Genomic DNA, 14,213 nt, shown 5'->3' with positions numbered 1-14,213 from the left:
GGAAGCACTACTTAAACGTTTGGTTTTGTGCACCTCTCTTAGTATTTTTGGAGTCGTGAACACAACTTCCGATAGATTAAATGTTCTGTTACAATTTATATAACATTTTGACAGTCTTGAGGAAACTGTTATCTGATGATAACGAAAACATTTGTTGCTTTGGATATTTTTTTTGTCAACTTCTTAAACCAAATAATCATCAAGTAATGTTGTTTTAATGGATATTAGAATCTAATTTAAAACTAGAAGTAAACTCAAAGTCAACTACAACATATACAACGTTTTTCTCAAAAATATGAAACAAAAATGTTATATCTTTCATTTTTATCCGTAGCTGTCTGTGAACATCTTCAACAATCTCTGAAATTCATTAAGGAATTGTGTAATTTGATAGTAGGATTTTTTTCAGCTCGTCAGCGTTTTGAGGATTAACCATATAAATTGCAACAGGAAGAATGAGTTTCTCAATAATGGGATGTGGTTTCTCGACTTTAGAAATTTTAAGTGGTACCTAGTACGAAGCTTTAAAAGCACCTTTAATATTTACCTGATGACTTAGAAGGGACAACAATTTTCTTTGAAAAAACTCAAGTGGTTTGTTTTTGAGCGACAAATGTATAGTTTCAAGTTGACGCTAAATTCTTGAAGGTTTCATCCTTTCAGCATTCACTACAAATAACACACCGAAATTCAGTAAAATCAAACTGTAGATATACTACAACCAGATCGTTTATTAATTTTTAATGAATGATTGCTCACCAAATTTTTGTTGCTTATTTGAATATTGGTGATTTCTTTACCATTGTAACAAGTTTTATAACAATTAATTATAGCTTCCTTTTTGTGCACAGAATCCTACTTTACGATGCTACTAGAAGAGGTTCGCCAAAATTCTCAACCTAAAAAGGGGGCCGTAGCGTTGTTCGTTTCTTGAGTCCAAAAAATCTTTTTTCTTTATCTAACGTGGACTTTTTTTAAATTCTCATTGAAGTGATGAAATAAGTGAGTATATAGGGAAATCCGTGGCCCAGTTCATAGATTAAAATGGTTATTTTTAACAAAAAATAACTTACTTTGTTCGCAACGTGCTCAAATGTTGGCAGGAATCGAATGACAGGATCAGTCTTTACCTTTTCATTTAAGAGTCACATATTTATTGACCCGCCCTCAAATATCTGAATAATTGTACATTTATATATATATATATATATATATAGGTGCTTCACGCAAGCCTTTTAGGCTCATAGCATGGAAGTGATTCTCTTCCACTCTTTCCTATTTTTTTCTTCCGTTTTCCAGTCCTGAATTCCTGTCTCTCTCTCTCTTAGATCTCCTATCATCTCTGCATACCATCTTCTCCTTGGTCTTCCTTTCATTCTTGTTCCTCCTACTTCTAGGTTCATCATTTTTTTGTTACTCTAAAATCTGGTATTTTCTGTTTGTGACCCAGCCTCTCCATTCTTTTGAATCTTATTATTTTGCTCAGTTCTGTTTCTTCAAATAGATTCCTTATTTTATTATTTGTTCTCCTCAGCCATGAATCTCCCTCACTTTTACCGTCCAGTATCCTTCTAAGTATTTTTCTTTTCCATCTATCTAATTTCTCTTCCTCTGCTTTGCTAAGAATCCACGTTTCGCCTCCGTAGCTCACCGTTGGTCTTATTATTGTTTTGTGTAGATGTAGCTTCGCCTTTCTAGATATTTCTTGGGATCCTATTATCGCATTCAGCGCTACCAACTGTTTACTTCCTCTCGTCATTCTCATTCTCCAGAATTTCTCCCTCGTCACCGTCGACCTTGATAACCACCCAAGATATACATAATTTGGAATATGTTCTAAGATTATTGCCTTTTCTTCGTTCAGTTCTATTGACAAACTTCTCATTGCTCTTTTCCTTTAAGGTGTTATCTTTATCATGAACTTCGATTTATCTTCGTTAACTCGTAGATTCACTGTCTGCAATTTCTATGAAGGCTCTGCAGATTTCCTTGAGTTCGTTTTATGATGTTAAAAGTATTACTACATCGTCAGCGTATGCTAGTAGTTGCATTGTTCTTGTTTTTAGTGTTCTGTTCTAATCGATTTCACGTACTTTCAATTCTAATACTATATTGAACAGCGTAGTGAAGAATAAAAGGAACTCCCTGTTTTAGTCCTGTGTTGGTGTGGACACAATTTGATATTCTTTGATTTGCCTTCACCTTCGTTGTCTGTTCGATTGTCATTTTCGTAAGACTTATAAGCTTTTTTGGAATACTAAGATCCTTCACAATGCTGCACAAATGGTTTCTGTTCACAGTATCGTAAGGTTTTTGAAAATCTATGAAGATTGAGTAAATTGACAAATCGCATTCATAGTATTCATACCCCATTCTTTGAGTGTGCCTCAGAGTTGAATATGTAATCTGTGACTGATCTTCCAAATCTAAACTCGCATTGGTAGTCTCCGAACAAGTTTTCTTCATATACTCTCAAACTTTTAGCTATGACTTTATTCAAAATTATGTAGGTTGTATCTAGTAGCGCTATACCTCTGTAGTTTCTGCATATTTTTCTTTTTCCTTTCTTGTGTATTGGTACAATTATTGCCATTTTCCACGTTTCTGGGATTGTCAATTGTTCCCATACACTACTTATCAAATTATATATTCTCGTCTTCAGTGCAGTTCCACCATACTTGATTAATTCTGGCTCTATTTCGTTCTGCCATTTTTTAGCTCCTGAATTATTTCCAGTATTTCCTCCTTTATTGGTGGCAATATATTTTCGATATTATACCTATACCAATCTTGGGTTGTAAGCTGCCCATCTTTGGATCATTTTGGTCTCATCTATCATTATTTCCCTTTCATATTTTTCATATGCATAATGTTCTGCTGAGCTTGTCCGTTATTGTATTCTATTTCTTTATGGAAATCCTTCATTTCTTTGTTTAGAAAACTTTCCTCAATGCGTTTAATCCTGCTCTCCCTTCCTTTGCGTTTCTTTGTTCTACCATCCTTTTTCGTTGTTCTTCTTTGCTCTTCATACAGTTTTCTACTTTTATCTGGTGTGTAACAGTTTTGTTTGGCTCGTTTCCTCTTCTCAATTTCTTCTTTACATTTGGCATCTAACCATTCGTCCCTTCTTCCCTGCTTCATTTTCTGTGGTTTTATTTCACTTACCGCCTTCTTTGTTGTTTTCTCTAAATGTTGCCGTTCTTCATCAATATTATAGCGCTTTTGTTCTGCTAGGGCCTTCTCCAGTTCTTCTTCGTATTTTTTCTTTGTTGTTTTATTATCTATGAGCTTTCCTACCTCTTTTTCATCCGATTCTTTGAATTTTTTTTTGTTTACTACTAATTGCAATTTTGCAGTTACCTAAAAAATGGTCGCTGTCCGTATCTGCTCTTCTATAGGTTCTTACACATCTTCTACTATTTTCATTAATAGTCGGTCTATTAAGAAATGATCAATTTAATCAAAATAGTTCCTGCTTGGTGCTTGGAGCATGTGATATACATAAATTTTATAATCATTGGTCCATCTAAAATACCTTTGAAAATGTATGTATTACAAAAGTATTGCATCACCCTTAAAATGGCAACGTTGCTCACAAAATCAGCGTTAATGGAATTTCATTATTGTAACAATATTAGAAACTAACAAAAATACAAGAAACGAGGCAAGAAAAATATCGATTAATTCAATTTTCAGAAAAAGTTTCTAAAACTGTAAATTGAATTTTGCTTCTTATCAGATTTTGTTCGGCACAGATTGACAATACACAGTTTGTGCTTTATTGAGCATTCCTAAATTAATATCGACTATGGAAGAGCGTAGAGATAGAAATTTAAATTTAGTAAGGAAGAAAATTGTTACAATAATTTATCTTACTGGAAATTAAACAGTCAACTGTGTCCAGAGATATCGAGAGACCGAGGATATGATAGAAGACCAGTGCAGTGTGGGCCATCGGCAACTAAGCCCACAGATAATGGATATTTTAGTATGCAAGCTTTACAAGCTTCAGAAAAGTTGCTGAAGTTCAAAATGTGAGAATAAATTCACAAAACGTGAGAAATGTTTAAGAAATGTTGAAATTACAGCCAGAATGACACTGACACACCTCTCCTCGACTGACTAGGGAACAACATGTAGCTAGGTTAAGATTTGCACAAGAACATACGAACTGGAATGTTCAAGATTAGGGTAATATAATTTCCCCGGATTAATCCAGATTTTGTTTATGTACTTCATATCGGAGAATATCGGCTTATAGAAGAAATAATGGTGAGAAGTATTTTCCTTGCAACATAAAACCTTCTACAACTTTTGAAGGAGGGTCTATCATTTTGTGGGGTAGAATATCTTTAATATATCACAGAATTGGTAGCGCTATTTATAGGGTCACTAACTACTCTTACACATTGTTCCTTACGCCCATTTTATAGGCATGACTTTATGTTAATGCGTGATAATGCACATCTTCGTATCGCTAGAATAGTACATCAGTACTTGACAGAGATAAATATTACAGAAGAGTGTGATCCACAGATTCGATACAAGCTAACCTTCAACAGCTGCGAAAGACGTTAACAACTGAATTACTTTGAGGTCTTAATCAAAAGTATGCCATGGCGTTGTTGTGATGTGATTAGAATACGAAGAGGCGACACACTTTACTAAATTTGATTTATTTAGTTTTAAAATAATTATTTTGTTCTGTATTTTTCGATCTCCTTTAACTAACAATACTTTTATATCACTTTTTGGCTATTAATAATTTAAATACATAAAACTATTAACGCTATCTGAAAACATTCATATAATTAATAATAGTTGTTCTAAATCATTGCAATGATCAGAAATCAAAGTGATGCGATATTTTTTGGTGAAGTGTATTATTTTAAATCTATTTACAACGAATAACGTATTTTTTATAAAAATTCTGCTCAACGTTGTCTGCTTTTATAAAAATATTTTAAAATACTCTCCAAATATAATTCAACCCTACTTTAAGAAATAAATGAATGAATCCATTTTCTCAGCTTATACTCGCGAATCAATTACAAACCGCATCACGACGAACGTTCACACTCCGAACACGCAAATAAGAAACAGGTATAAAAACAAAAGAATGAGAGGGTGGAAAAAGTTATTAACGTTAAAACGACCGTTGAAAAGTGAACCGCCGAACAAAATGGCGATGGAGTTTATTCGGCGGTCTCGAGGGGAACATTCGCGTCGCGAAATAGAAATGCATTTTCCTTATATAACCTTTTTTATTATACGTCTATCGCTAGATGCGAAAATACCAACCAACAATCTCAGATATTGTTGGCAAGGGGGTTTTGTTGTCTTGCCTCATATATATTGCTTGAACGAACTGTCATGAGGAAGCGTATAACGTTATAAATTTGCATTTAATGGGTTTTTCTAGTGGAAAAAATTGCCTACTTGTTAAACATATCAAATAAAATAATAATCAATTAACTTACAAAATTAAAATTTCGCTTATAGTAGTAACATGTAATTATTTAGTTTCAACGAATCAAATTACTCCAAATACAGCCAATCAAATAATCATACTAAAACATGTGTCTGTTAAATTAGCATTTGACATTCATGTGCTTTTTTATGACTTGTCATTTTGAATTTAGACATTGTTGGGTTAAACTTATTACTTAGTATTATTTTCCATTGAATTAAGTCAAACAACTCGAATATCTAACATTTCAATTTATAATGGCTGGTTTATTCAAGACTTTTATTAATAGGGTAAGAGATAATAAACATTGAGGTTATGTTATATAAATTAAACCATTTTATACAGTGCAAATGAATTTTTTTGGCTTCGGCATAGATAATATTTAATATTATTTCTTATTTCAATTTATATAAGTTGTTAAAGATTTATTTAAATACATATCAAAATCATATTACACAATTCACTTCTAACTGAAACCGACATGACCTTTGTTCTTCTATGTATAAACAATTTTCTATAATCAGTAATAACCATTTTTCTGTTTAAAATATCAAAAAATATGATCATTTATTAAGAATTAAACAAAAATGTATTGTAATCAAAATGCTCCCTATCCATGAATACAATTCCAAACTTTATTATAAGATAATTGTTGTAGGTGCCACAATTATTGAGAACTGTACCAGCAAAACAAATAGTTCATAGAAACTTTGCTATTAGTAAGTACCATAATACTGATAAAGTGGCACTAGAGTAGGTAACTTGCGGCAGAACCAATAAATATTACTTTAAATACATTAAAGAAATTCATTCTGTAAATATGGTCTATTTCCTATTTAACAACTAGTCCTCAGAAACTATGTAGCCACAACAGTATCAGAACATTCAACATATTCTATAACCACATTTTTATTGTTTGAATAGCACATTTTGAACTATTTATTGTTGAACCAATTAATAAAAATCTACTGTTGCTGCCACTTTAGATAACATTTAGCCAATGAACAATGAAGTATAACTTATTTATTTTTTAGCCTCATCTTTACTTGGTCCAAGAGTTCAACAGCCAGCTCCAGATTTTTGTGGAACAGCTGTAGTTAATGGTCAATTCCAGGACATAAAATTAGCAGACTACAAAGGAAGATATGTGGTTTTATTTTTCTATCCCTTAGACTTGTAAGTATTTTTATTACTGCAAATAAAAGTTTTTGTGAAGAAACACATCAAACAGTCTGTTTCAATATATTATATACAGTTGTGAGCAAAAAAATTAAGTCAAGTCGCACACACAGGGTCAAAATTCTCTAGCAAAAAATTTTTTTTTGATTTTAGCATCTCAAAGCTGTTATAATGAGTTGTCTGTTGTTATTTTATTGTAAAGAAAAAATAAAACAAAAAGGAATCATAAACAAAGAAAAAGGGTTATAATTAACAGTGAAGAAAATACAAGCTTATATTCATCAAATAATAGTTTATTTGAAATTAACCTATCAATATTTAGTGTTCCCTCCCCTGCCACAAACAACAGCTTCTAGTCGCTTTTTCATGGATCGAATAAGTTTTCTATTCAATCTTGTTCAATGGCTAATCCCTTCTTTTTCAGTGAGCGCTGTTTTGAGGTTCGATTTCATGACTGGTGCAGGATTTCTAGTCCAAACTCTCAAGGTCATCCCATAAATGCTCACTAGGATTTAGCCCAGGCTATACTTCAATAAGGAACCTGCAGTATGTGGATGGCCATTGATGAGGTTTTCACCAAGGAAACTGGCGATGACTTAGGAAACGACGTGATCCTCTAAAATTTCTTCTATGTATCGGTTTACCATCATCCTCCCCCCTCCACCACCAAATTCAATAAAAAAACAACTCGGTTTTTGCTTCCATTGATATGCAAATCTTTCTCCAGGTCTTCTTTAGACTCGTCCTCTTCTATTGCTACTATGCAAGCTCACTCTGCTTTCATTTGAGATGAGAACAGATCTCCATTGTTCATCAATCCAATTAACTTTTTCTCTGGTAAATCGTAGGGTGGGCTGGAGTTAATTTGGTGCCAGTAGCTAGCCCTTTTGGCTCAAGGTTAGCTGCCTTGAATATTCTTCTGAGAACTCGATTTCTCAGGGATGTGCTGATAATGAATCGGTTAACTCTCTCGAAAGAGCACCTGTTTCTTCCAGAACCGCTTCTTCGATTAAAGTTTCCAGTGTCTTGGTAACGACGGTAAACTCTGGAAACAGCAGACTAATTTATGTTCAGTGTATTGGCCACTTTTCACTGACTCTGGCCTTATCACAATAGGGTGACCTCTTGAGTAGCTTAATCACGTTTTGTGTCCAGTTTCAAGTAGGATTCTTGTATATTATTGACAGAGTAAGTTACCCCTAATTAGCAATTTTGTAAACAAGTATAAAAAGGTTGGTTACAGATCATAACTTATTGCTGGACTGTGATAGCAAGGAACATTACAATATTTTATATCATTTTGAAACTACTACTATTAGCTTTAAGATTTTACTAAGAAAAATACAATTTTGTGATTGCCTGTCAGTGCTGTGATTGGTGTCGCCTCAGTCGATTTTTTTGCTCTTACAATTTTGCGATACATGCAAATTTGCTAGAATGCAAGAAATGGTATATATCGTAATTACTTTGCTTATGTATGTGTCCTTACCATGTAACTTGATTAAAACTTGGGAATTAATCCAAACATTTGCCAAATTAATATTCTCACCTTCAAAGCGTCTGCAGCTATTGATTTCATTACCAAGGCTAATCACAAGTACAAATGATACATAAATTTTATATTTGTCAAATTTCAATTTCATATAAAATTTTTTTGTTCCATTCCACTACAATTTTTTTCAAAGTTAAAAAATTATGTGTTAATTTTACTGAGGAATGTATAATATCAAATCCTAATCCAAAGCAATACATAAATCTTGAGTATTAAGGTGCAATCAATAAATTTAAATCATTAGCATGTCACAATACAATGTCTTTAGAGACCAATTAAAAAGAATTGTGTAAATATTTTTGGACATGGATAAAAACTAGTGTTAAATAATATGTATATAATTGTATGATAAGTTTTAGTAGTAGATTGATAGGGGATTACTAGTGTTGTCCAAATAATATTTATTCAACATACATTTATTTCAGTGTTTTTGAGTACATTATTTTTGTAGTACGTTTGTTTGTCCAACTGAACTTGTTGCTTTGGAAGAAAAACTCGAGGACTTCAAGGCTATATCAGCAGATGTTATTGGGTGTTCAATAGATTCCCATTTTTCACATTTAGCTTGGATCAACACAAAGAGAAGTGTATGTATCATTAATAATGTTATCAATATAAAAATATCTATAATTATTTAAATGTGACATTATGTTTGTCAATCAATTTCATTATCCAATATATCCACAAAATTTTTTTATAGGAGGGTGGCTTGGGCAGTATCCGTTACCCACTTCTCTCCGATATTAATAAAGTAATATCTAGAGCATATGATGTTCTTTTGGAAAAAGAAGGTATTGCATTAAGAGGAATGTTCATTATTGATCCTAATGGTATCTTGAGGCACATAACAATAAATGATTTGCCCATTGGTAGAAATGTAGATGAGGCTATTAGAATCATTGAAGCTCTTCAGTTTGTTGATAAACATGGTGAAGGTAAGAATTATTGATATATTTTAACTTGCTCTTTCATCTATCAAGAAACCTTCGACATTTTTTTTCATTCTTCATAAGAAATTTACTCTCATATCTAACTATTTAATTTTAACACTTTCCCTGTCCCGTGAATTACAAAATACAACTAATGGATCCTCTTTATTCGTGAACCACGTGTTTTTCACAAAACTAGTAACACATGTGAAGCTTTCACAAAATGTGAATGTTTTATTTCCCTTAATTGTTTTGATTTAACAGTGAGATCTTGCAAGGACGTATGGGTAGATATCTTTGGACTGCAACAAAAATTGTAAGTTCGTTCATACTGAACAATATGCTTGGTCGAGTAAACAACATTGACTATCCACTATTTTTCCTTTTTCTTACATTATGATGAGTTCGACCTTCATATCTTTTTCCAATCTATAATTGACTCAGCAAGAAGTAGGAAGATTGGAGAAGACACAAAAGAATGGTTTCATGAAGACTGCAAAAGTGCACTAGAAGGAAAAAAACCAAGCAAGACAGAGAATGTCACAACACCCAAAGGATGAAGTAAAACCAGAATAGACATAAAAAAGCAAAGAAAATGTACAGAGGGAGGAAACGAAAGCATCTGGAGGACAAACTGAAAGAAAAATGAAGAATATTATATGAACAATGTTGTTAGAAATTTTTATCAGGAGTGAAAAAGAAGTAAGGTATCAAACATGAACTGTCAGAAATATTACAGATGTCTCACTCATAGGAAGAAAAAAAGAGAAACTGCACAGGTGGAGGGAATATTTCAATGAACTGCTGAATTATGAAACAGAGGGAAACGAGGAAATAATATAAAGAATGGCTAAAGTGTGGGAGGTAATGAGATTGCAATAGAAGTTATAAAGTATGGTGGTGAACCATTGAGGGAGTGAATATATAATTTGATTAGAAACAAATAATAGAATAAGGTAAACATTTACCCAGTACCTAAGAAGGGGAATGTGACAAACTATGTGGGTTATAGGGCTATCACTTTGTTGGATGTCATATACAAATTCACAGCTAGAATTATAAGAAATAGATTAGGCAAATTTTTGGCTGAACAAGTGGGTGAGTACCAGGGAGTTATCAAAAGTAAGTCAACTAGTGATCAAATTTTCATTCTGAAGGCAATACAGAATAATAGCTATGACCAAGAACTAAATCTGAAGCTCCTTTTTGTGGATTTAAAGCAAAAGTATGTTTCAATAAGTAGAAAACATTTGTTCCAGAAAGTTGGATGAAACGCTCCTTATGCGATATATACAGATAGGGATCATGTTGAATTCATGTTTCAACAATAAAATATCACTTGTTGCTTGCTATCTAAATGATTATACAGGGTGATACATTAAGAATGTCCAATCTCTGAACTGTAGACTCTAGACCTCAAAATATGATGCCACAAAATGCCTTATACAAATATTGCTAGTTTGAATTAAAATTTTTATTTTCGCAATATTTTTTTATGTTTTCACAATTTCTCTTTGAAAATTGGCAATTTTACGTTTTTTGGCATGAGGAATCATAATTTGCACTCTAATTTAACATTGCTAATAGAGGGCGCTAGTTACACTTATTTGTGTTAATCAAATCAAAGTAAATTTTTTTGGGGCTAAACTTACAACTAAAATAATAAAGAAATATTAAAAAGCGTTAAATTCTACAAAAAAAGTTACTCTTCTTTGATTCGTATAACTCAATCGGTTATCGAGTTATTTGCTTCTAAAAAATTCAATAAATTTTAATTTTTTCATAAAAAAATTTTACCATTCCTTCAATATGTAACAATAACAAATTTGTAAACAAAAATAAAAAACTTCAATCAAAAACTTTATGATCCGCTTTTGTAAAGATCTCTTAATATCAAATAATCCTTGTCTATTATTTTTAATCACTTCCGCCGCTTCTTCTATTTTCCGTCGCAGTTGTGGAAGAGAAGTAATTTTTTCTTTATAAACTAATGCCTTCATTTGCGACCAAATTGAAAAATCCAAAGGATTTAAATCAGGGCCTCTTGGTGGACAAGCAAACTCACTTCCACGACCAATCCATCGATGCGGAAACTGTTCGTATAAGTATTGACGAACCACATATTTTGTCTTAAAGCGAGAGGTATATCCTCTAGTAATTCGTGTAAATGTTCTTGAAGAAAATCTAAATAAAGAGGTCCATTTAAATTGGTTGGCAGTTCAAAAGGACCTATTAAATACCCACATATTACACCACACCAAATGTTAACCTTAAACTTGTGCTGAAAATGTGTTTCCCTCATAGCGTGTGGATTTTCAGAATCTCACAAATGATTATTTTTATAATTAAATATTCCTCGTCTGGTAAATGTTGTCTCATCAGTAAAAAGAATTGTATCCAGAAAATCTGAGTTAACATTTTGTTTATCTTGCAAAAAATGGGCAAATTGTAGACGCTTAGGTAAATCTTGAGGGATTAAATTCTGAACAGGAGTGTAATGATATGGATGCAATTTTTCCCTCTTCAGTATTCTAAAAACAGATGATTAGCTTATACCTGTTTGCAGACTTAGTCGGCGAGTACTGATATCTGGATTCTCCGTAACACAAATTAAAATTTCATCTTCTCCATCGGTAGTGATTTTTTTGTAGCACCGGGCTCAGTTTTAGAGCGTAAAGACCCCGTTTCACCTAAGCGGTGGTAAAGATTTCGGTACAGTTTGTAATTGGGTTGTCTTCGATTTGGCTATAATTGTGAATATCTTCGAGCCGCAGCAGGACCACTATAATTTGACTGAGCAAACACACAAATCATATCGCGCATCTCATTATTGGAAAAATCGTTATACCTAGGCATTATTTGATAAATAACTATTACACTTGTTAATTACTAAATTGTTAACAAATGTTATACTAATGTATTACTTATTCTTATTATTATCCAATTTTTGCTTCTACACAAATGTCTAATAGCGACACAATGTGATTTTGATATTAAGAGATCTTTACGAAAGCAGATCATAAAGTGGATTGAAGTAAATGGTGGGCATTTTGAGCATTATTTTTGAAATTTTTTATTTTTGTTTACAAATTTGTTATTGTTACATATTTAAGGAATAATAAAATTTTTTTATGAAAAAATTAAAATTTATTGAACTTTTTAGAAGCAACTAACTCGATAACCAATTGAGTTACACGAATCAAAGAAGAGTAACTTTTTTTGTAGAATTTAACGTTTTTTAATATTTTTTTATTATTTTAGTTGTAAGTTTAGCCCCCAAAAAAAGTTTACTTTGATTTAATTAACACAAACAAGTGTAACTAGCGCCCTCTATTAGCAATGTTAAATTAGAGTGCAAATTATGATTCCTCATGCCAAAAAAAAACGTAAAATTGCCAACTTTCAAAGAGAAACTGTGAAAACATAAAAAAATATTGCGAAAATCAAAATTTAAACTTTGAACACCCCGTATCTCGGAAACTAGCAATATTTGCATAAGGCATGTTGAGGCATCATATTTTGAGGTCTAGAATATACAGTGTATATTCTATAATGTATAATGAATCACCCTGTATGGAATTTGAATAAAATGAAAAAAATTATATACAAACTTTTTTTCAGTATGTCCAGCTAATTGGCAAAAAGGCAAGAAAACCATTAAACCGGATCCCAAAGGTTCTCAAGAATATTTCAAATGTGTAAATTAATTTTTAGAAACAATATTGGTGATGAACAAAAAAATTGGGTAATATCTCTGTATATTGTTAAATTAATCTCAAATTTGATTTGTATTTTTTTATTTGATTATATATTTTATTATTCAATGTAAATATCTTGAACTATATTATAAACTTTAGGAATCCATCAAGTATAATACAGAAACTAGAAAAATAATTTTTCTGGGAAATCCTGATAAAAAAAATCAATATTTTTGATGATTGCTAATTTTTGCCTTCACTTTTGATTAATTGGTAGTTATTGTTTTTATTTATTAAATAAACATTAATTTTTAGATTAATGAGAATTTCTTCCCAGCGTTTTTATTATTTTGAAGTCAAAATGAGTTATCCATTTGTGATATTGAAAACTCAATTAATATTTTATTCAGTTACCTAGTTGTTAATAAGGTCAATGTGTTAATCAGTTTCAAATATTTAATATTACAAAAACGTGAAAAACAAACTCTTACAACTTTTGTCTATGAAAGGTTTTCAAAATAAATAAAAAACTAACTTGCATCAACATACAGACTGAGTTTTGAATTCTTAATTAAAAAAAAAACTTTTCTTTGATAAAACAAGAAATATCACTCTCAGATCCAGACTTTTCAAGTTCTTGGTCACGTGAGTTTTTACATTTCTTATATTTGGTATTTTCTTTGTGAGGAATATTCTCATAAAATGGTGTGATTCCAAATTTATTGCTGAAAAGACATACGTAAAGAGAGTTTAAATCGCTATACTTTTCCTTTGATATTGGCAATAATTCCACATACAAACACTTTCTTGGCCAGTCAAAAATTACTGTTGTTCCTTGTTATTTTGGTATAGTCAAGGGCTCTAAACTCTTCTTCAAAAATTTCTTTGAATATCATAGTAAATGGACGCTCTTTAGAAAAGCTTAGCCAACATATTTTTTTCCAGCTTATCATCTTACCATTTATATCTTCTTTTTGAATAGTCAAGTTACTATTGCATAGACTTTCCATTCTATGCAATTGGCAAAGGATATTTTGTGAATAATGTAAGGTTTTTCTCCTTTTCTTCTCCTTCAGGCAATTGTTTTCCAGTCTGTCGGTCAGTGTATTTTTCCAACTCTCTGCTGCTCGGTAGTTATAGCAGAATGCAAAGAGTCGCATTGCATTTTCTATGACCAACAACCAAGAACTTTCAATCTATGGGGCTTAAATGTGCGTACTTCTGTACAGCAGTCAAACACATTGCTGCAACAAAAATATTCAAGCTTTTACCTCCGCATTGATCACTGAAACTCGATATGTGACTAATTTCTGGAAGAAGTGACTGAAAATATATGTACAAACATGTTGCCATTTCACAAGCTTTTTCTATTTGTCTTTTTTTGA

At 31.8% G+C, this 14,213-nt stretch overlaps 1 protein-coding gene and 1 pseudogene across 1 annotated transcript; one reads left to right on the top strand and one right to left on the bottom strand.

Annotated features, from left to right (window-relative positions):
* Positions 1-5,555: 5,555 nt before the first annotated feature.
* Positions 5,556-12,960, top strand: LOC130444753 (peroxiredoxin 1-like). Its single transcript, XM_056780033.1, has 6 exons — positions 5,556-5,760; positions 6,129-6,189; positions 6,505-6,646; positions 8,653-8,788; positions 8,902-9,136; positions 12,752-12,960. Exons 1-6 carry the CDS (start codon positions 5,728-5,730, stop codon positions 12,835-12,837), a joined length of 693 nt encoding a protein of 230 aa, XP_056636011.1. The 5' UTR covers positions 5,556-5,727; the 3' UTR covers positions 12,838-12,960.
* On the bottom strand, positions 10,897-12,172 carry LOC130444752 (uncharacterized; annotated as a pseudogene).
* Positions 12,961-14,213: the final 1,253 nt, after the last annotated feature.

Source organism: Diorhabda sublineata, chromosome 5, assembly GCF_026230105.1.
Source record: "Diorhabda sublineata isolate icDioSubl1.1 chromosome 5, icDioSubl1.1, whole genome shotgun sequence".
In the NCBI taxonomy this organism is placed as follows: Eukaryota; Metazoa; Arthropoda; class Insecta; order Coleoptera; family Chrysomelidae; genus Diorhabda; species Diorhabda sublineata.
The sequence above is the reverse complement of the archived record's forward strand: the minus strand, read 5'-3'. Positions and strand labels throughout refer to the sequence as shown.